Source organism: Nematostella vectensis, chromosome 13 (genome assembly GCF_932526225.1).
Source record: "Nematostella vectensis chromosome 13, jaNemVect1.1, whole genome shotgun sequence".
Taxonomy (NCBI): domain Eukaryota; kingdom Metazoa; phylum Cnidaria; class Anthozoa; order Actiniaria; family Edwardsiidae; genus Nematostella; species Nematostella vectensis.
This window is the reverse complement of record NC_064046.1, coordinates 6,343,748-6,368,232: the sequence shown is the minus strand read 5'-3', so window position 1 is coordinate 6,368,232 and position 24,485 is coordinate 6,343,748. Positions and strand designations below refer to the sequence as shown.

General features: G+C 40.2%; 1 protein-coding gene across 2 annotated transcripts in view; it reads left to right on the top strand.

The window, feature by feature from the left end:
* LOC5518007 (nuclear polyadenylated RNA-binding protein 4) overlaps positions 1–22,988 on the top strand; it is a 41,382-nt gene extending 18,394 nt beyond the window's left edge. Inside the window, exon 9 of one of the 2 annotated variants that reach the window (XM_001637929.3) lies at positions 22,205–22,988. In XM_001637929.3, coding sequence (XP_001637979.3) covers positions 22,205–22,864 — 660 coding nt within the window. In that variant the 3' untranslated portion in view covers positions 22,865–22,988. The remainder of the gene's footprint in view (positions 1–22,204) is intronic. The other variant, XM_032362547.2, reaches the window with a different exon arrangement.
* The last annotated feature ends 1,497 nt before the right edge of the window (positions 22,989–24,485 follow it).

The window sequence follows — 24,485 nt, the reverse complement described above, 5'->3', positions numbered from 1 at the left end:
GCGTAGATAATCAACAGACGCGCGTGAACAATCAGAATTGGTGAGATAACAATAAACAGTGCACGTAGATAGTAAACAGACGCGCGTGAATAAGAAGAATTAGAGAGATAACAATGAGCAGTGCACGTAGATAATCAACAGACGCGCGTGAACAATAAGAATTGATGACAACAATGAGCAGTGCACGTAGATAATCGACAGACGCGCGTGAACAATCAGAATTAGTGAGATAACAATCAACAGTGTGCGTAGATAATCAACAGACGCGCGTAAACAATACGAATAAGTGAGATATCAATAAACAGTGCTCGTAAATAATCAACAGGCGCGCGTGAACAATCACAATTGGTGAGATAACAATGAGCAGTGCACGTAGATAATCAACAGACGCGCGTGAACAATCAGAATTGGTGAGATAACAATAAACAGTGCACGTAGATAATAAACAGACGCGCGTGAATAAGAAGAATTAGAGAGATAACAATGAGCAGTGCACGTAGATAATCAACAGACGCGCGTGTACAATAAAAATTGATGACAACAATGAGCAGTGCACGTAGATAATAAACAGACGCGCGTGAATAAGAAGAATTCGAGAGATAACAATGAGCAGTGCACTTAGATAATCAACTGACGCGCGTGAACAATAAGAATTGATGACAACAATGAGCAGTGCACGTAGATAATCGACAGACGCGCGTGAACAATCAGAATTAGTGAGATAACAATCAACAGTGTGCGTAGATAATCAACAGACGCGCGTAAACAATACGAATAAGTGAGATATCAATAAACAGTGCTCGTAAATAATCAACAGGCGCGCGTGAACAATCACAATCGGTGAGATAACAATGAACAGTGCACGTAGATAATCAACAGACGCGCGTGAACAATCAGAATTGGTGAGATAATAATGAGCAGTGCACGTAGATAATCAACAGACGCGCGTGAACAATCAGAATTAGTGAGATAACAATGAACAGTGCACGTAGATAATCAACAGACGCGCGTGAATAATAAGAATTAGAGAGATAACAATGAACAGTGCACTTAGATAATCAACAGACGCGCATGAACAATCAGAATTGGTGAGATAACAATGAACAGTGCACGTAGATAATCAACAGACGCGCGTGAACAATAAGAATTGGTGAGATAACAATAAACAGTGCACGTATTTAATAAACAGGCGCGTGTGAACAATAAGAATTAGTGAGATAACAATGATCAGTGCGCGTAGATAATCAACAGACGCGCGTGAATAATAAGAATTAGAGAGATAACAATGAGCAGTGCACGTAGATAATCAACAGACGCGCGTGAACAATAAGAATTGATGACAACAATGAGCAGTGCACGTAGATAATAAACAGACGCGCGTGAACAATAAGAATTGATGACAACAATGATCAGTGCACGTAGATAATAAACAGACGCGCGTGAATAATAAGAATTAGAGAGATAACAATGAGCAGTGCACGTAGATAATCAACAGACGCGCGTGAACAATAAGAATTGATGACAACAATGAGCAGTGCACGTAGATAATCGACAGACGCGCGTGAACAATCAGAATTAGTGAGATAACAATCAACAGGGTGCGTAGATAATCAACAGACGCGCGTAAACAATACGAATAAGTGAGATATCAATAAACAGTGCTCGTAAATAATCAACAGGCGCGCGTGAACAATCACAATTGGTGAGATAACAATGAGCAGTGCACGTAGATAATCAACAGACGCGCGTGAACAATCAGAATTGGTGAGATAACAATAAACAGTGCACGTAGATAATAAACAGACGCGCGTGAATAAGAAGAATTAGAGAGATAACAATGAGCAGTGCACGTAGATAATCAACAGACGCGCGTGTACAATAAAAATTGATGACAACAATGAGCAGTGCACGTAGATAATAAACAGACGCGCGTGAATAAGAAGAATTAGAGAGATAACAATAAGCAGTGCACGTAGATAACCAACTGACGCGCGTGAACAATAAGAATTGATGACAACAATGAGCAGTGCACGTAGATAATCGACAGACGCGCGTGAACAATCAGAATTAGTGAGATAACAATCAACAGTGTGCGTAGATAATCAACAGACGCGCGTAAACAATACGAATAAGTGAGATATCAATAAACAGTGCTCGTAAATAATCAACAGGCGCGCGTGAACAATCACAATTGGTGAGATAACAATGAACAGTGCACGTAGATAATCAACAGACGCGCGTGAACAATCAGAATTGGTGAGATAACAATGAACAGTGCACGTAGATAATAAACAGACGCGCGTGAATAATCAGAATTAGTGAGATAATGACCAATGCGCGTAGATAATCAACAGACGCGCGTGAACAATCAGAATTGGTGAGATAACAATAAACAGTGCACGTAGATAGTAAACAGACGCGCGTGAATAAGAAGAATTAGAGAGATAACAATGAGCAGTGCACGTAGATAATCAACAGACGCGCGTGAACAATAAGAATTGATGACAACAATGAGCAGTGCACGTAGATAATCGACAGACGCGCGTGAACAATCAGAATTAGTGAGATAACAATCAACAGTGTGCGTAGATAATCAACAGACGCGCGTAAACAATACGAATAAGTGAGATATCAATAAACAGTGCTCGTAAATAATCAACAGGCGCGCGTGAACAATCACAATTGGTGAGATAACAATGAGCAGTGCACGTAGATAATCAACAGACGCGCGTGAACAATCAGAATTGGTGAGATAACAATAAACAGTGCACGTAGATAATAAACAGACGCGCGTGAATAAGAAGAATTAGAGAGATAACAATGAGCAGTGCACGTAGATAATCAACAGACGCGCGTGTACAATAAAAATTGATGACAACAATGAGCAGTGCACGTAGATAATAAACAGACGCGCGTGAATAAGAAGAATTCGAGAGATAACAATGAGCAGTGCACTTAGATAATCAACTGACGCGCGTGAACAATAAGAATTGATGACAACAATGAGCAGTGCACGTAGATAATCGACAGACGCGCGTGAACAATCAGAATTAGTGAGATAACAATCAACAGTGTGCGTAGATAATCAACAGACGCGCGTAAACAATACGAATAAGTGAGATATCAATAAACAGTGCTCGTAAATAATCAACAGGCGCGCGTGAACAATCACAATCGGTGAGATAACAATGAACAGTGCACGTAGATAATCAACAGACGCGCGTGAACAATCAGAATTGGTGAGATAACAATGAACAGTGCACGTAGATAATAAACAGACGCGCGTGAATAATCAGAATTAGTGAGATAATGACCAATGCGCGTAGATAATCAACAGGCGCGTGTGAAAAATAAGAATTAGTGAGACAACAATGAATAGTGCACGTAGATAATAAACAGACGCGCGTGAATAATAAGAATTAGAGAGATAACAATGAGCAGTGTGCGTAGATAATCAACAGACGCGCGTGAACAATCAGAATTGGTGAGATAACAATAAACAGTGCACGTAGATAATAAACAGACGCGCGTGAATAAGAAGAATTAGAGAGATAACAATGAGCAGTGCACGTAGATAATCAACAGACGCGCGTGAACAATAAGAATTGATGACAACAATGAGCAGTGCACGTAGATAATCTACAGACGCGCGTGAACAATCAGAATTAGTGAGATAACAATGATCAGTGCGCGTAGATATTTAACAGACGCGCTTAAACAATCAGAATTAGTGAGATAATGACCAATGCACGTAGATAATCAACAGACGCGCTTGAACAATAAGAATTAGTGAGATAACAATGAGCAGTGCGCGTAGATAATCAACAGACGCGTGTGAACAATAAGAATTAGTGAGATAACAATGAACAGTGCACGTAGATAATAAACAGACGCGCGTGAATAATAAAAATTGGTGAGATAACAGTGAGCAGTGCACGTAGATAATCAACAGACGCGCGTGAACAATCGGAATTAGTGAGATAACAATGAGCAGTGCACGTAGATAATCAAAAGACGCGCGTGAACAATCAGAATTGGTGAGATAACAATAAACAGTGCGCGTAGATAATCAACAGACGCGCGTGAACAATACGAATAAGTGAGATAACAATGATCAGTGCGCGTAGATAATCAACAGACGCGCGGGAACAATCAGAATTGGTGAGATAACAATTATCAGAGCGCGTAGATAATCAACAGACGCCCGTAAACAATCAGAATTGGTGAGATAATAATGATCAGTGTGCGTAGACAATCAACGAACTCGCGTAAACAATAAGAATTGGTGAGATTACAATGATCAGTGCGCGTAGATAATCAACAGACGAGCGTGAACAATCAGAATTAGTGAGATAACAATGATCAGTGCGCGTAGATATTCAACAGACGCGCGGGAACAATCAGAATTAGTGAGATAACAATTATCAGAGCGCGTAGATAATCAACAGACGCGCGTGAACAATTAGAATTGGTGAGATAACAATGAGCAGTGCGCGTAGATAATCAACAGACGCCCGTAAACAATCAGAATTGGTGAGATAACAATGAGCAGTGCGCGTAGATAATCAACAGACGCGCGTGAACAATCAGAATTGGTGAGATAACAATGATCAGTGCGCGTAGATATTTAACAGACGCGCGTGAACAATCAGAATTAGTAAGATAATGACCAATGCGCGTAGATAATCAACAGACGCGCTTGAATAATAAGAATTAGTGAGATAACAATGAACAGTGCACGTAGATAATCAACAGACGCGCGTGAATAATAAGAATTAGAGAGATAACAATGAACAGTGCACTTAGATAATCAACAGACGCGCGTGAACAATCAGTATTGGTGAGATAACAATGAACAGTGCACGTAGATAATCAACAGACGCGCGTGAATAATAAGAATTAGTGAGATAACAATAAGCAGTGCACGTAGATAATCGACCAACGCGCGTGAACAATCAGAATTAGTGAGATAACAATCAACAGTGTGCGTAGATAATCAACAGACGCGCGTAAACAATACGAATAAGTGAGATATCAATAAACAGTGCTCGTAAATAATCAACAGGCGCGCGTGAACAATCACAATTGGTGAGATAACAATGAGCAGTGCACGTAGATAATCAACAGACGCGCGTGAACAATCAGAATTGGTGAGATAACAATAAACAGTGCACGTAGATAATAAACAGACGCGCGTGAATAAGAAGAATTAGAGAGATAACAATGAGCAGTGCACGTAGATAATCAACAAACGCGCGTAAACAATAAGAATTGATGACAACAATGAGCAGTGCACGTAGATAATCGACCAACGCGCGTGAACAATCAGAATTAGTGAGATAACAATCAACAGTGTGCGTAGATAATCAACAGACGCGCGTAAACAATACGAATAAGTGAGATATCAATAAACAGTGCTCGTAAATAATCAACAGGCGCGCGTGAACAATCACAATTGGTGAGATAACAATGAGCAGTGCACGTAGATAATCAACAGACGCGCGTGAACAATCAGAATTGGTGAGATAACAATAAACAGTGCACGTAGATAGTAAACAGACGCGCGTGAATAAGAAGAATTAGAGAGATAACAATGAGCAGTGCACGTAGATAATCAACAGACGCGCGTGTACAATAAAAATTGATGACAACAATGAGCAGTGCACGTAGAAAATAAACAGACGCGCGTGAATAAGAAGAATTAGAGAGATAACAATGAGCAGTGCACTTAGATAATCAACTGACGCGCGTGAACAATAAGAATTGATGACAACAATGAGCAGTGCACGTAGATAATCGACAGACGCGCGTGAACAATCAGAATTAGTGAGATAACAATCAACAGTGTGCGTAGATAATCAACAGACGCGCGTAAACAATACGAATAAGTGAGATATCAATAAACAGTGCTCGTAAATAATCAACAGGCGCGCGTGAACAATCACAATCGGTGAGATAACAATGAACAGTGCACGTAGATAATCAACAGACGCGCGTGAACAATCAGAATTAGTGAGATAACAATGAGCAGTGCACGTAGATAATCAACAGACGCGCGTAAACAATCAGAATTAGTGAGATAATAATGAGCAGTGCACGTAGATAATCAACAGACGCGCGTGAACAATCAGAATTAGTGAGATAACAATGAACAGTGCACGTAGATAATCAACAGACGCGCGTGAATAATAAGAATTAGAGAGATAACAATGAACAGTGCACTTAGATAATCAACAGACGCGCGTGAACAATCAGAATTGGTGAGATAACAATGAACAGTGCACGTAGATAATCAACAGACGCGCGTGAACAATAAGAATTGGTGAGATAACAATAAACAGTGCACGTATTTAATAAACAGGCGCGTGTGAACAATAAGAATTAGTGAGATAACAATGATCAGTGCGCGTAGATAATCAACAGACGCGCGTGAATAATAAGAATTAGAGAGATAACAATGAGCAGTGCACGTAGATAATCAACAGACGCGCGTGAACAATAAGAATTGATGACAACAATGAGCAGTGCACGTAGATAATAAACAGACGCGCGTGAACAATAAGAATTGATGACAACAATGATCAGTGCACGTAGATAATAAACAGACGCGCGTGAATAATAAGAATTAGAGAGATAACAATGAGCAGTGCACGTAGATAATCAACAGACGCGCGTGAACAATAAGAATTGATGACAACAATGAGCAGTGCACGTAGATAATCGACAGACGCGCGTGAACAATCAGAATTAGTGAGATAACAATCAACAGGGTGCGTAGATAATCAACAGACGCGCGTAAACAATACGAATAAGTGAGATATCAATAAACAGTGCTCGTAAATAATCAACAGGCGCGCGTGAACAATCACAATTGGTGAGATAACAATGAGCAGTGCACGTAGATAATCAACAGACGCGCGTGAACAATCAGAATTGGTGAGATAACAATAAACAGTGCACGTAGATAATAAACAGACGCGCGTGAATAAGAAGAATTAGAGAGATAACAATGAGCAGTGCACGTAGATAATCAACAGACGCGCGTGTACAATAAAAATTGATGACAACAATGAGCAGTGCACGTAGATAATAAACAGACGCGCGTGAATAAGAAGAATTAGAGAGATAACAATGAGCAGTGCACGTAGATAACCAACTGACGCGCGTGAACAATAAGAATTGATGACAACAATGAGCAGTGCACGTAGATAATCGACAGACGCGCGTGAACAATCAGAATTAGTGAGATAACAATCAACAGTGTGCGTAGATAATCAACAGACGCGCGTAAACAATACGAATAAGTGAGATATCAATAAACAGTGCTCGTAAATAATCAACAGGCGCGCGTGAACAATCACAATTGGTGAGATAACAATGAACAGTGCACGTAGATAATCAACAGACGCGCGTGAACAATCAGAATTGGTGAGATAACAATGAACAGTGCACGTAGATAATAAACAGACGCGCGTGAATAATCAGAATTAGTGAGATAATGACCAATGCGCGTAGATAATCAACAGACGCGCGTGAACAATCAGAATTGGTGAGATAACAATAAACAGTGCACGTAGATAGTAAACAGACGCGCGTGAATAAGAAGAATTAGAGAGATAACAATGAGCAGTGCACGTAGATAATCAACAGACGCGCGTGAACAATAAGAATTGATGACAACAATGAGCAGTGCACGTAGATAATCGACAGACGCGCGTGAACAATCAGAATTAGTGAGATAACAATCAACAGTGTGCGTAGATAATCAACAGACGCGCGTAAACAATACGAATAAGTGAGATATCAATAAACAGTGCTCGTAAATAATCAACAGGCGCGCGTGAACAATCACAATTGGTGAGATAACAATGAGCAGTGCACGTAGATAATCAACAGACGCGCGTGAACAATCAGAATTGGTGAGATAACAATAAACAGTGCACGTAGATAATAAACAGACGCGCGTGAATAAGAAGAATTAGAGAGATAACAATGAGCAGTGCACGTAGATAATCAACAGACGCGCGTGTACAATAAAAATTGATGACAACAATGAGCAGTGCACGTAGATAATAAACAGACGCGCGTGAATAAGAAGAATTCGAGAGATAACAATGAGCAGTGCACTTAGATAATCAACTGACGCGCGTGAACAATAAGAATTGATGACAACAATGAGCAGTGCACGTAGATAATCGACAGACGCGCGTGAACAATCAGAATTAGTGAGATAACAATCAACAGTGTGCGTAGATAATCAACAGACGCGCGTAAACAATACGAATAAGTGAGATATCAATAAACAGTGCTCGTAAATAATCAACAGGCGCGCGTGAACAATCACAATCGGTGAGATAACAATGAACAGTGCACGTAGATAATCAACAGACGCGCGTGAACAATCAGAATTGGTGAGATAACAATGAACAGTGCACGTAGATAATAAACAGACGCGCGTGAATAATCAGAATTAGTGAGATAATGACCAATGCGCGTAGATAATCAACAGGCGCGTGTGAAAAATAAGAATTAGTGAGACAACAATGAATAGTGCACGTAGATAATAAACAGACGCGCGTGAATAATAAGAATTAGAGAGATAACAATGAGCAGTGTGCGTAGATAATCAACAGACGCGCGTGAACAATCAGAATTGGTGAGATAACAATAAACAGTGCACGTAGATAATAAACAGACGCGCGTGAATAAGAAGAATTAGAGAGATAACAATGAGCAGTGCACGTAGATAATCAACAGACGCGCGTGAACAATAAGAATTGATGACAACAATGAGCAGTGCACGTAGATAATCTACAGACGCGCGTGAACAATCAGAATTAGTGAGATAACAATGATCAGTGCGCGTAGATATTTAACAGACGCGCTTAAACAATCAGAATTAGTGAGATAATGACCAATGCACGTAGATAATCAACAGACGCGCTTGAACAATAAGAATTAGTGAGATAACAATGAGCAGTGCGCGTAGATAATCAACAGACGCGTGTGAACAATAAGAATTAGTGAGATAACAATGAACAGTGCACGTAGATAATAAACAGACGCGCGTGAATAATAAAAATTGGTGAGATAACAGTGAGCAGTGCACGTAGATAATCAACAGACGCGCGTGAACAATCGGAATTAGTGAGATAACAATGAGCAGTGCACGTAGATAATCAAAAGACGCGCGTGAACAATCAGAATTGGTGAGATAACAATAAACAGTGCGCGTAGATAATCAACAGACGCGCGTGAACAATACGAATAAGTGAGATAACAATGATCAGTGCGCGTAGATAATCAACAGACGCGCGGGAACAATCAGAATTGGTGAGATAACAATTATCAGAGCGCGTAGATAATCAACAGACGCCCGTAAACAATCAGAATTGGTGAGATAATAATGATCAGTGTGCGTAGACAATCAACGAACTCGCGTAAACAATAAGAATTGGTGAGATTACAATGATCAGTGCGCGTAGATAATCAACAGACGAGCGTGAACAATCAGAATTAGTGAGATAACAATGATCAGTGCGCGTAGATATTCAACAGACGCGCGGGAACAATCAGAATTAGTGAGATAACAATTATCAGAGCGCGTAGATAATCAACAGACGCGCGTGAACAATTAGAATTGGTGAGATAACAATGAGCAGTGCGCGTAGATAATCAACAGACGCCCGTAAACAATCAGAATTGGTGAGATAACAATGAGCAGTGCGCGTAGATAATCAACAGACGCGCGTGAACAATCAGAATTGGTGAGATAACAATGATCAGTGCGCGTAGATATTTAACAGACGCGCGTGAACAATCAGAATTAGTAAGATAATGACCAATGCGCGTAGATAATCAACAGACGCGCTTGAATAATAAGAATTAGTGAGATAACAATGAACAGTGCACGTAGATAATCAACAGACGCGCGTGAATAATAAGAATTAGAGAGATAACAATGAACAGTGCACTTAGATAATCAACAGACGCGCGTGAACAATCAGTATTGGTGAGATAACAATGAACAGTGCACGTAGATAATCAACAGACGCGCGTGAATAATAAGAATTAGTGAGATAACAATAAGCAGTGCACGTAGATAATCGACCAACGCGCGTGAACAATCAGAATTAGTGAGATAACAATCAACAGTGTGCGTAGATAATCAACAGACGCGCGTAAACAATACGAATAAGTGAGATATCAATAAACAGTGCTCGTAAATAATCAACAGGCGCGCGTGAACAATCACAATTGGTGAGATAACAATGAGCAGTGCACGTAGATAATCAACAGACGCGCGTGAACAATCAGAATTGGTGAGATAACAATAAACAGTGCACGTAGATAATAAACAGACGCGCGTGAATAAGAAGAATTAGAGAGATAACAATGAGCAGTGCACGTAGATAATCAACAAACGCGCGTAAACAATAAGAATTGATGACAACAATGAGCAGTGCACGTAGATAATCGACCAACGCGCGTGAACAATCAGAATTAGTGAGATAACAATCAACAGTGTGCGTAGATAATCAACAGACGCGCGTAAACAATACGAATAAGTGAGATATCAATAAACAGTGCTCGTAAATAATCAACAGGCGCGCGTGAACAATCACAATTGGTGAGATAACAATGAGCAGTGCACGTAGATAATCAACAGACGCGCGTGAACAATCAGAATTGGTGAGATAACAATAAACAGTGCACGTAGATAGTAAACAGACGCGCGTGAATAAGAAGAATTAGAGAGATAACAATGAGCAGTGCACGTAGATAATCAACAGACGCGCGTGTACAATAAAAATTGATGACAACAATGAGCAGTGCACGTAGAAAATAAACAGACGCGCGTGAATAAGAAGAATTAGAGAGATAACAATGAGCAGTGCACTTAGATAATCAACTGACGCGCGTGAACAATAAGAATTGATGACAACAATGAGCAGTGCACGTAGATAATCGACAGACGCGCGTGAACAATCAGAATTAGTGAGATAACAATCAACAGTGTGCGTAGATAATCAACAGACGCGCGTAAACAATACGAATAAGTGAGATATCAATAAACAGTGCTCGTAAATAATCAACAGGCGCGCGTGAACAATCACAATCGGTGAGATAACAATGAACAGTGCACGTAGATAATCAACAGACGCGCGTGAACAATCAGAATTAGTGAGATAACAATGAGCAGTGCACGTAGATAATCAACAGACGCGCGTAAACAATCAGAATTAGTGAGATAATAATGAGCAGTGCACGTAGATAATCAACAGACGCGCGTGAACAATCAGAATTAGTGAGATAACAATGAACAGTGCACGTAGATAATCAACAGACGCGCGTGAATAATAAGAATTAGAGAGATAACAATGAACAGTGCACTTAGATAATCAACAGACGCGCGTGAACAATCAGAATTGGTGAGATAACAATGAACAGTGCACGTAGATAATCAACAGACGCGCGTGAACAATAAGAATTGGTGAGATAACAATAAACAGTGCACGTATTTAATAAACAGGCGCGTGTGAACAATAAGAATTAGTGAGATAACAATGATCAGTGCGCGTAGATAATCAACAGACGCGCGTGAATAATAAGAATTAAAGAGATAACAATGAGCAGTGCACGTAGATAATCAACAGACGCGCGTGAACAATAAGAATTGATGACAACAATGAGCAGTGCACGTAGATAATAAACAGACGCGCGTGAACAATAAGAATTGATGACAACAATGATCAGTGCACGTAGATAATAAACAGACGCGCGTGAATAATAAGAATTAGAGAGATAACAATGAGCAGTGCACGTAGATAATCAACAGACGCGCGTGAACAATAAGAATTGATGACAACAATGAGCAGTGCACGTAGATAATCGACAGACGCGCGTGAACAATCAGAATTAGTGAGATAACAATCAACAGTGTGCGTAGATAATCAACAGACGCGCGTAAACAATACGAATAAGTGAGATATCAATAAACAGTGCTCGTAAATAATCAACAGGCGCGCGTGAACAATCACAATTGGTGAGATAACAATGAGCAGTGCACGTAGATAATCAACAGACGCGCGTGAACAATCAGAATTGGTGAGATAACAATAAACAGTGCACGTAGATAATAAACAGACGCGCGTGAATAAGAAGAATTAGAGAAATAACAATGAGCAGTGCACGTAGATAATCAACAGACGCGCGTGTACAATAAAAATTGATGACAACAATGAGCAGTGCACGTAGATAATAAACAGACGCGCGTGAATAAGAAGAATTAGAGAGATAACAATGAGCAGTGCACGTAGATAACCAACTGACGCGCGTGAACAATAAGAATTGATGACAACAATGAGCAGTGCACGTAGATAATCGACAGACGCGCGTGAACAATCAGAATTAGTGAGATAACAATCAACAGTGTGCGTAGATAATCAACAGACGCGCGTAAACAATACGAATAAGTGAGATATCAATAAACAGTGCTCGTAAATAATCAACAGGCGCGCGTGAACAATCACAATTGGTGAGATAACAATGAACAGTGCACGTAGATAATCAACAGACGCGCGTGAACAATCAGAATTGGTGAGATAACAATGAACAGTGCACGTAGATAATAAACAGACGCGCGTGAATAATCAGAATTAGTGAGATAATGACCAATGCGCGTAGATAATCAACAGGCGCGTGTGAAAAATAAGAATTAGTGAGACAACAATGAACAGTGCACGTAGATAATAAACAGACGCGTGAATAATAAGAATTAGAGAGATAACAATGAGCAGTGTGCGTAGATAATCAACAGACGCGCGTGAACAATCAGAATTGGTGAGATAACAATAAACAGTGCACGTAGATAATAAACAGACGCGCGTGAATAAGAAGAATTAGAGAGATAACAATGAGCAGTGCACGTAGATAATCAACAGACGCGCGTGAACAATAAGAATTGATGACAACAATGAGCAGTGCACGTAGATAATCGACAGACGCGCGTGAACAATCAGAATTAGTGAGATAACAATCAACAGTGTGCGTAGATAATCAACAGACGCGCGTAAACAATACGAATAAGTGAGATATCAATAAACAGTGCTCGTAAATAATCAACAGGCGCGCGTGAACAATCACAATTGGTGAGATAACAATGAGCAGTGCACGTAGATAATCAACAGACGCGCGTGAACAATCAGAATTGGTGAGATAACAATAAACAGTGCACGTAGATAATCAACAGACGCGCGTGAATAATAAGAATTAGTGAGATAACAATAAGCAGTGCACGTAGATAATCAACAGACGCGCGTAAACAATCAGAATTAGTGAGATAATAATGAGCAGTGCACGTAGATAATCAACAGACGCGCGTGAACAATCAGAATTAGTGAGATAACAATGAGCAGTGCGCGTAGATAATCAACAGACGCGCGTGAACAATCAGAATTGGTGAGATAACAATGATCAGTGCGCGTAGATATTTAACAGACGCGCGTGAACAATCAGAATTAGTAAGATAATGACCAATGCGCGTAGATAATCAACAGACGCGCTTGAATAATAAGAATTAGTGAGATAACAATGAACAGTGCACGTAGATAATCAACAGACGCGCGTGAATAATAAGAATTAGAGAGATAACAATGAACAGTGCACTTAGATAATCAACAGACGCGCGTGAACAATCAGTATTGGTGAGATAACAATGAGCAGTGCACGTAGATAATCAACAGACGCGCGTGTACAATAAAAATTGATGACAACAATGAGCAGTGCACGTAGATAATAAACAGACGCGCGTGAATAAGAAGAATTAGAGAGATAACAATGAGCAGTGCACTTAGATAATCAACAGACGCGCGTAAACAATACGAATAAGTGAGATATCAATAAACAGTGCTCGTAAATAATCAACAGGCGCGCGTGAACAATCACAATCGGTGAGATAACAATGAACAGTGCACGTAGATAATCAACAGACGCGCGTGAACAATCAGAATTGGTGAGATAACAATGAACAGTGCACGTAGATAATAAACAGACGCGCGTGAATAATCAGAATTAGTGAGATAATGACCAATGCGCGTAGATAATCAACAGGCGCGTGTGAAAAATAAGAATTAGTGAGACAACAATGAATAGTGCACGTAGATAATAAACAGACGCGCGTGGATAATAAGAATTAGAGAGATAACAATGAGCAGTGTGCGTAGATAATCAACAGACGCGCGTGAACAATCAGAATTGGTGAGATAACAATAAACAGTGCACGTAGATAATAAACAGACGCGCGTGAATAAGAAGAATTAGAGAGATAACAATGAGCAGTGCACGTAGATAATCAACAGACGCGCGTGAACAATAAGAATTGATGACAACAATGAGCAGTGCACGTAGATAATCTACAGACGCGCGTGAACAATCAGAATTAGTGAGATAACAATGATCAGTGCGCGTAGATATTTAACAGACGCGCTTAAACAATCAGAATTAGTGAGATAATGACCAATGCACGTAGATAATCAACAGACGCGCTTGAACAATAAGAATTAGTGAGATAACAATGAGCAGTGCGCGTAGATAATCAACAGACGCGTGTGAACAATAAGAATTAGTGAGATAACAATGAACAGTGCACGTAGATAATAAACAGACGCGCGTGAATAATAAAAATTGGTGAGATAACAGTGAGCAGTGCACGTAGATAATCAACAGACGCGCGTGAACAATCGGAATTAGTGAGATAACAATAAGCAGTGCACGTAGATAATCAAAAGACGCGCGTGAACAATCAGAATTGGTGAGATAACAATAAACAGTGCGCGTAGATAATCAACAGACGCGCGTGAACAATACGAATAAGTGAGATAACAATGATCAGTGCGCGTAGATAATCAACAGACGCGCGGGAACAATCAGAATTGGTGAGATAACAATTATCAGAGCGCGTAGATAATCAACAGACGCCCGTAAACAATCAGAATTGGTGAGATAATAATGATCAGTGTGCGTAGACAATCAACGAACTCGCGTAAACAATAAGAATTGGTGAGATTACAATGATCAGTGCGCGTAGATAATCAACAGACGAGCGTGAACAATCAGAATTAGTGAGATAACAATGATCAGTGCGCGTAGATATTCAACAGACGCGCGGGAACAATCAGAATTAGTGAGATAACAATTATCAGAGCGCGTAGATAATCAACAGACGCGCGTGAACAATTAGAATTGGTGAGATAACAATGAGCAGTGCGCGTAGATAATCAACAGACGCCCGTAAACAATCAGAATTGGTGAGATAACAATGATCAGTGTTTGTAGACAATCAACGAACTCGCGTAAACAATAAGAATTGGTGAGATTACAATGATCAGTGCGCGTAGATAATCAACAGACGAGCGTGAACAATCAGAATTAGTGAGATAACAATGATCAGTGCGCGTAGATAATCAACAGACGAGCGTGAACAATCAGAATTAGTGAGAGAACAATGATCAGTGCGCGTAGATAATCAACAGACGCGCGGGAACAATCAGAATTGGTGAGATAACAATTATCAGAGCGCGTAGATAATCAACAGACGCGCGTGAACAATTAGAATTGGTGAGATAACAATGATCAGTGCGCGTAGATAATCAACAGACGCGCGGGAACAATCAGAATTGGTGAGATAATAATGATCAGAGCGCGTAGAGAATCAACAGACGCGCGTGAACAATTAGAATTGGTGAGATAACAATGAGCAGTGCGCGTAGATAATAAACAGACGCGCGTGAATAATAAGAATTAGAGAGTTAACAATGATCAGTGCACGTAGATACTATCAACAGACGCGCGTGAACAATCAGAATTGGTGAGATAACAATGAACAGTGCGCGTAGATAATCAACAGACGCGCGTGAATAATAAGAATTAGTGAGATAACAATGAACAGTGCACGTAGATAATCAACAGACGCGCGTGAATAATAAGAATTAGTGAGATAACAATAAGCAGTGCACGTAGATAATCAACAGACGCGCGTAAACAATCAGAATTAGTGAGATAATAATGAGCAGTGCACGTAGATAATCAACAGACGCGCGTGAACAATCAGAATTAGTGAGATAACAATGAGCAGTGCGCGTAGATAATCAACAGACGCGCGTGAACAATCAGAATTGGTGAGATAACAATGATCAGTGCGCGTAGATATTTAACAGACGCGCGTGAACAATCAGAATTAGTAAGATAATGACCAATGCGCGTAGATAATCAACAGACGCGCTTGAATAATAAGAATTAGTGAGATAACAATGAACAGTGCACGTAGATAATCAACAGACGCGCGTGAATAATAAGAATTAGAGAGATAACAATGAACAGTGCACTTAGATAATCAACAGACGCGCGTGAACAATCAGTATTGGTGAGATAACAATGAACAGTGCACGTAGATAATCAACAGACGCGCGTGAACAATAAGAATTGGTGAGATAACAATAAACAGTGCACGTATTTAATAAACAGGCGCGTGTGAACAATAAGAATTAGTGAGATAACAATGATCAGTGCGCGTAGATAATCAACAGACGCGCGTGAATAATAAGAATTAGAGAGATAACAATGAGCAGTGCACGTAGATAATCAACAGACGCGCGTGAACAATAATAATTGATGACAACAATGAGCAGTGCACGTAGATAATAAACAGACGCGCGTGAACAATAAGAATTTATGACAACAATGATCAGTGCACGTAGATAATAAACAGACGCGCGTGAATAATAAGAATTAGAGAGATAACAATGAGCAGTGCACGTAGATAATCAACAGACGCGCGTGAACAATAAGAATTGATGACAACAATGAGCAGTGCACGTAGATAATCGACAGACGCGCGTGAACAATCAGAATTAGTGAGATAACAATCAACAGTGTGCGTAGATAATCAACAGACGCGCGTAAACAATACGAATAAGTGAGATATCAATAAACAGTGCTCGTAAATAATCAACAGGCGCGCGTGAACAATCACAATTGGTGAGATAACAATGAGCAGTGCACGTAGATAATCAACAGACGCGCGTGAACAATCAGAATTGGTGAGATAACAATAAACAGTGCACGTAGATAATAAACAGACGCGCGTGAATAAGAAGAATTAGAGAGATAACAATGAGCAGTGCACGTAGATAATCAACAGACGCGCGTGAACAATAAGAATTGATGACAACAATAAGCAGTGCACGTAGATAATAAACAGACGCGCGTGAATAAGAAGAATTAGAGAGATAACAATGAGCAGTGCACGTAGATAATCAACTGACGCGCGTGAACAATAAGAATTGATGACAACAATGAGCAGTGCACGTAGATAATCGACAGACGCGCGTAAACAATCAGAATTAGTGAGATAACAATCAACAGTGTGCGTAGATAATCAACAGACGCGCGTAAACAATACGAATAAGTGAGATATCGATAAACAGTGCTCGTAAATAATCAACAGGCGCGCGTGAACAATCACAATTGGTGAGATAACAATGAACAGTGCACGTAGATAATCAACAGACGCGCGTGAACAATCAGAATTGGTGAGATAACAATGAACAGTGCACGTAGATAATAAACAGACGCGCGTGAATAATCAGAATTAGTGAGATAATGACCAATGCGCGTAGATAATCAACAGGCGCGTGTGAAAAATAAGAATTAGTGAGACAACAATGAACAGTGCACGTAGATAATAAACAGACGCGCGTGAATAATAAGAATTAGAGAGATAACAATGAGCAGTGTGCGTAGATAATCAACAGACGCGCGTGAACAATCAGAATTGGTGAGATAACAATAAACAGTGCACGTAGATAATAAACAGACGCGCGTGAATAAGAAGGATTAGAGAGATAACAATGAGCAGTGCACGTAGATAATCAACAGACGCGCGTGAACAATAAGAATTGATGACAACAATGAGCAGTGCACGTAGATAATCGACAGACGCGCGTGAACAATCAGAATTAGTGAGATAACAATGATCAGTGCGCGTAGATATTTAACAGACGCTCTTAAACAATCAGAATTAGTGAGATAATGACCAATGCACGTAGATAATCAACAGACGCGCTTGAACAATAAGAATTAGTGAGATAACAATGAGCAGTGCGCGTAGATAATCAACAGACGTGTGTGAACAATAAGAATTAGTGAGATAACAATGAACAGTGCACGTAGATAATAAACAGACGCGCGTGAATAATAAAAATTGGTGAGATAACAGTGAGCAGTGCACGTAGATAATCAACAGACGCGCGTGAACAATCGGAATTAGTGAGATAACAATGAGCAGTGCACGTAGATAATCAAAAGACGCGCGTGAACAATCAGAATTGGTGAGATAACAATAAACAGTGCACGTATTTAATAAACAGACGAGCGTGAACAATCAGAATTAGTGAGATAACAATGATCAGTGCGCGTAGATAATCAACAGACGCGCGGGAACAATCAGAGTTGGTGAGATCACAATTATCAGAGCGCGTAGATAATCAACAGACGCCCGTAAACAATCAGAATTGGTGAGATAACAATGATCAGTGTGCGTAGACAATCAACGAACTCGCGTAAACAATAAGAATTGGTGAGATTACAATGATCAGTGCGCGTAGATAATCAACAGACGAGCGTGAACAATCAGAATTAGTGAGATAACAATGATCAGTGCGCGTAGATACTATCAACAGACGCGCGTGAACAATCCGAATAGGTGAGATAACAATGAACAGTGCGCGTAGATAATCAACAGACGCGCGGGAACAATCAGAATTAGTGAGATAACAATTATCAGAGCGCGTAGATAATCAACAGACGCGCGTGAACAATTAGAATTGGTGAGATAACAATGAGCAGTGCGCGAAGATAATCAACAGACGCCCGTAAACAATCAGAATTGGTGAGATAACAACGATCAGTGTGCGTAGACAATCAACGAACTCGCGTAAACAATAAGAATTGGTGAGATTACAATGATCAGTGCGCGTAGATAATCAACAGACGAGCGTGAACAATCAGAATTAGTGAGATAACAATGATCAGTGCGCGTAGATAATCAACAGACGAGCGTGAACAATCAGAATTAGTGAGAGAACAATGATCAGTGCGCGTAGATAATCAACAGACGCGCGGGAACAATCAGAATTGGTGAGATAATAATGATCAGAGCGCGTAGAGAATCAACAGACGCTCGTGAACAATTAGAATTGGTGAGATAACAATGATCAGTGCGCGTAGATAATCAACAGACGAGCGTGAACAATCAGAATTAGTGAGATAACAATCAACAGTGTGCGTAGATAATCAACAGACGCGGGTGAACAATAAGAATTGATGACAACAATAAGCAGTGCACGTAGATAATCAACAGACGCGCGTGAACAATCAGAATTGGTGAGATAACAATGAAGAGTGCACGTAGATAATCAACAGACGCGCGTGAATAATAAGAATTAGAGAGATAACAATGAGCAGTGCACGTAGATAATAAACAGACGTGCGTGAACAATAAGAATTGACGACAACAATGAGCAGTGCACGTAGATAATCGACAGACGCGCGTGAACAATGAGAATTGGTGAGATAACAATGAGCAGTGCACGTAGATAATAAACAGACGTGCGTGAACAATAAGAATTGACGACAACAATGAGCAGTGCACGTAGATAATCGACAGACGCGCGTGAACAATAAGAATTGGTGAGATAACAATGAGCAGTGCACGTAAATATTATCAACAAACGCGCGTGAACAATAAGATTGGGGTGATTACAATGATCAGTGCGCGTAGATCAGAATTAGTGAGATAACAATCAACAGTGTGCGTAGATAATCAACAGACGCGCGGAAACAATCAGAATAAGTGAGATATCAATAAAAAGTGCTCGTAAATAATCAACAGACGCGTGTGAACAATCAGAATTGGTGAGATAACAATGAACAGTGCACACGCGCGTGAATAATAAGAATTAGAGAGATAACAATGAGCAGTGCACGTATATAATCAACAGACGCGCGTGAACAATAAGAATTGATGACAACAATGAGCAGTGCACGTAGATAATCGACAGACGCGCGTGAACAATAAGAATTGGTGAGATAACAATGAGCAGTGCACGTAAATATGATCAACAGACGCGCGTGAACAATAAGATTGGGGAGATTACAATGATCAGTGCGCGTAGATCAGAATTAGTGAGATAACAATCAACAGTGTGCGTAGATAATCAACAGACGCGCGTAGACAATCAGAATAAGTGAGATATCAATAAAAAGTGCTCGTAAATAATCAACAGACGCGTGTGAACAATCAGAATTGGTGAGATAACAATGAACAGTGCACGCAGATAATCAACAGACGCGCGTAAACAATCAGAATTAGAGAGATAACAATGAGCAGTGCACGTAGATAATCAACAGACGCGCGTAAACAATCAGAATTGGTGAGATAATAATGATCAGTGCACGTAGATACTATCAACAGACGCGCGTGAACAATCAAAATTGGTGAGATAACAATGATGATTGCGCGTAGATAATAATCAGACGCGCGTGAATAATAAGAATTAGAGAGATAACAATGAGCAGTGCACGTAGATAATCAACAGACGTGCGTAAACAATCAGAATTAGTGAGATAACAATGATCAGTGCGCGTAGATAATCAACAGACGCGCGTCAACAATCAGAATTAGTGAGATGAAAATCAACAGCGTGCGTAGATAATCAACAGACGCGCGTGAACAATCAGAATTGGTGAGATAACAATGAACAGTGCACGTGGATAATAAACAGACGCGCGTGAATAATAAGAATTAGAGAGATAACAATGAGCAGTGCACGTAGATAATCAACAGACGCGCGTGAACAATAAGAATTGATGACAACAATGAGCAGTGCACGTAGATAATCGACAGACGCGCGTGAACAATCAGAATTGGTGAGATAATAATGAGCAGTGCACGTAGATACTATCAACAGACGCGCGTGAACACTAAGAATTGGTGAGATTACAATGATCAGTGCGCGTAGATAATCAACAGACGAGCATGAACAATCAGAATTAGTGATATAACAATGATCAGTGCGCGTAGATAATCAACAGACGAGCGTGAACAATCAGAATTGGTGAGATAACAATGATCAGTGCGCGTAGATAAGCAACAGACGCGCGGGAACAATCACAATTGGTAAGGTAACAATGATCAGAGCGCGTAGATAATCAACAGACGCGCGGGAACAATCAGAATTGGTGAGATAACAATGATCAGTCACGTAGATACTATCAACAGACGCGCGTGAACATTTAAAATTGGTGAGATAACAATCAGAATCAGCGTCAGAATTACTGAGAACAATGACAATGTTGCGTAGATAATCAACAGCAGAAGGCCTTGTTTTATTTGTTTAACTATCACCGTGCAGCACCTTGTAACAGGGCTTCTGGAATTACGCGCTTGTGCGGAAGCGCGTAAATTGGCTTTCTCCGCGTAATCCACAAATTTCTGCGTAATCCCGCGTAATTTGCTAAATTTTGAAAGACAAAACATTTAAATGCACAGCTGATGTGTTCTCTTAGGGTTCTTACCTCTATTTCTCGTAAAAAAGAGATATATTCTTCATAAGAGTGCGATATTTCGAACTGAATTTCGAAAACAAATAAGATGACTAGGCGTTCTTTGCTAAACCGCGAAGGCCTAGGACTAATAATAAAATTCCTTTTTCAATTGGCTGGTGGCTAGGGGCCAATGAAAACTCGCCTAAGATATTTTCGCGCAAAAAATTAACCTTTTCAAGTTATTTCGTGCTTTCCTTCGGTACATAATGTAGTTTGGACGTAACAGTTGAAATTCCGTGTAATTTAGCGCGTAATTCAGTAAAGAATCACGCAATATTTTGATTTTTAAAGAAAAATGTATTGCAAAATTCCGCGTAATTTAGCGCGTAATGATTGATTTAGCGCGTAATTTAGCAAAGAATCCCGCGTAATTTTGAGTTTTTTCCGCGTAATTCCAGAAGCCCTGTTGTAAATCAAATACGAACATTGCATCCTGTTGCGCAGTAATAATTCAGAAATACGCGTTGCTGTAAATATGCGTTGTTCAAGCATTGTTTTCTACATATTCGCCTTATATTTAAAACTGTTGTTTCTACAGGGATTTTTTAACATCGGATGCTGGGTTCGACAAGCTGATCCTCACGTCGAGAAGTACTCGGAACACACGACAGATTCCGAGCCATCTGAGGAAAATGCCGAAGTTGTGCCGGCAATCACCGCCGAGTCGTCTACAATCAGCCAAAGTCTTGTAGTATCATACTTGTCTTCCGAGGAGGAGGACGGAGAAATAGAATCAGAAGATAATTCACTTAACAATAGTCATAGTGAAAACGATTCGAAGAATCGCGTGTCGGAGAAGAAATATGAAGAGAAGACTGGAGAGAATCTTGTTACTGAAACATATCAAGAACAGAAGTCTTATCAAAATAGTGATTACGAAAGACAAAAATCAGACAGAGAAAGAACAGAGGCTGAATCATCTCAAATTACTTCACGGAATACGGATGAAAGTAAAGAAACGTTTGCGGGATCATCGAGGTTACCATATGACTTATCCCATAGCACCGCGGGCTCAGCGGGTTTATATGCATACGCATGCGCGGATCCCGTAGATGACAATGGCTATAAGGCACATGACTTACTCGGGAGAGATTCTAGCTCAGACGAAGACGAGGGTTTTTACGCTGAGGATAGTAGGCCATTGGTCGCGAATGAGTTTGTGCACGTGCATGAAGTAGACTTCTCTATTTTCCCATAAAATGAGTCGGGTATTAAGCTTTAGTCTAGTCACGACTGTGTACGGAGACGAAGCTATTCGTGTCACGCAACGAACTTTCCTTACGACCAAAATTGAGCAAACACCAGACCATAAGACTGAGCGTGAAAAAAAAAAACGACGAAAAAATGTCAGATATCAATAGGTCGGTTCTCAATTCAGTCTGGCCCATAGTTACCCTCCTGGGCAGAGCTTTCTGTGTCGCTCGTTTCATTTTCTCCACATCTATGGATAGCCGTCAATGTACAGCCGTAAGAGGGTCGTAACAGTCGTATAGGGTTTGCCCTCCAAGGTGAACACACTACTGTTACGACCCTTAAACACAGAAAGCTCTGCACAGGAGGGTAGCCCATAGTATGAGCAAAGGTACCCTGGTTCCAGAGCCTCGTGCGTCTCTCTATTTAGTGGCCAGCGAGGTCGTCTAAACCTCGCTGGCCACTGAATAGAGAGACGCACGAGGCTCTGGGACCAGGGTACCTTTGCCAGGTACTACACATATGAGCTGGACATTGTCCACATAAAAAGACCTTACCATAATAAAAATATAAAAAACACCAAGGTCATATTATATAACATGCGACTACAAATCTTATGAAACAGATGCTTTTATAACACATCATCCTTTTTCTCTGCTTTTACACACTAAACGATAATCCCCAACCTCCCGAACAAAACAACAACTAAACAAAACAAATAACAGAAAACAAGTCACTTTAAAAAAAGGCACCATCCCCTCTCATGTGGCGCCAAATTCCATATCTAAAAAAAATTATGTTAGCAAATAAATAATTGGTAGCCCATCAACCCGAGTTTTTGTGATTGTATGACATCCAAATGTCATGTAGGTGTAGAGGGAGTGCAACAAGATGGTCACATGATGTATGATGCCTTTGATGATGTCACTCAAGATAGGCCACAGCAGTCAGGAACTGCAGAAATTATTTGTTGGATCTTAAAAACTTGTATGGAGTAGATATTCAAACTGGGCCTTGCAAATGTTGTGAATTTCAATTTAGGGAGAAAAGAAACACTGGGCCGACTTTTATCCAGAATTGCAGCCATAGGCTGAATTGCTCTGGATTTACATTACACAGGGTCTTATACGGACTGCTATATAAGGCGCACTGTGCTGCCGCATTTTACCATTTACCGGGACCATTTAACATAGTCATCTGGGCCACCAGGGATACACAGTCCCAATGTAGAGAGCCATCTCTGAAAAAAATCCCAAATTGACCTAACCTTGAGTTTGAACCCTGGTCCTTTTGCTTGAAAAGTGAACCTGTACCACTGAGCTTTCGTGCCACTCTCTAAAATTTAGCAGAAATCAAAGAAAAGCGATTTACAGGTTTCTTACCTGCATCTTCAAACTCTACTAAAACGACACCAAATTTGTTACAACATGTGATAAATAGAAAGACAGAAGTAATTAATATTACATTCCAACTTATTGGAAGTTTCAGTCAATAAAGTACCTAAAATTTCTGAAGTATATCTCACAAAATGAATGGGACAGTGGTGATGATGAGGATGTCTAGTCCCTGTGTGCCAAATTTGGTGGAATTTCAGGTGTATCAAATTATCTGCTTCCTATATCCTATCA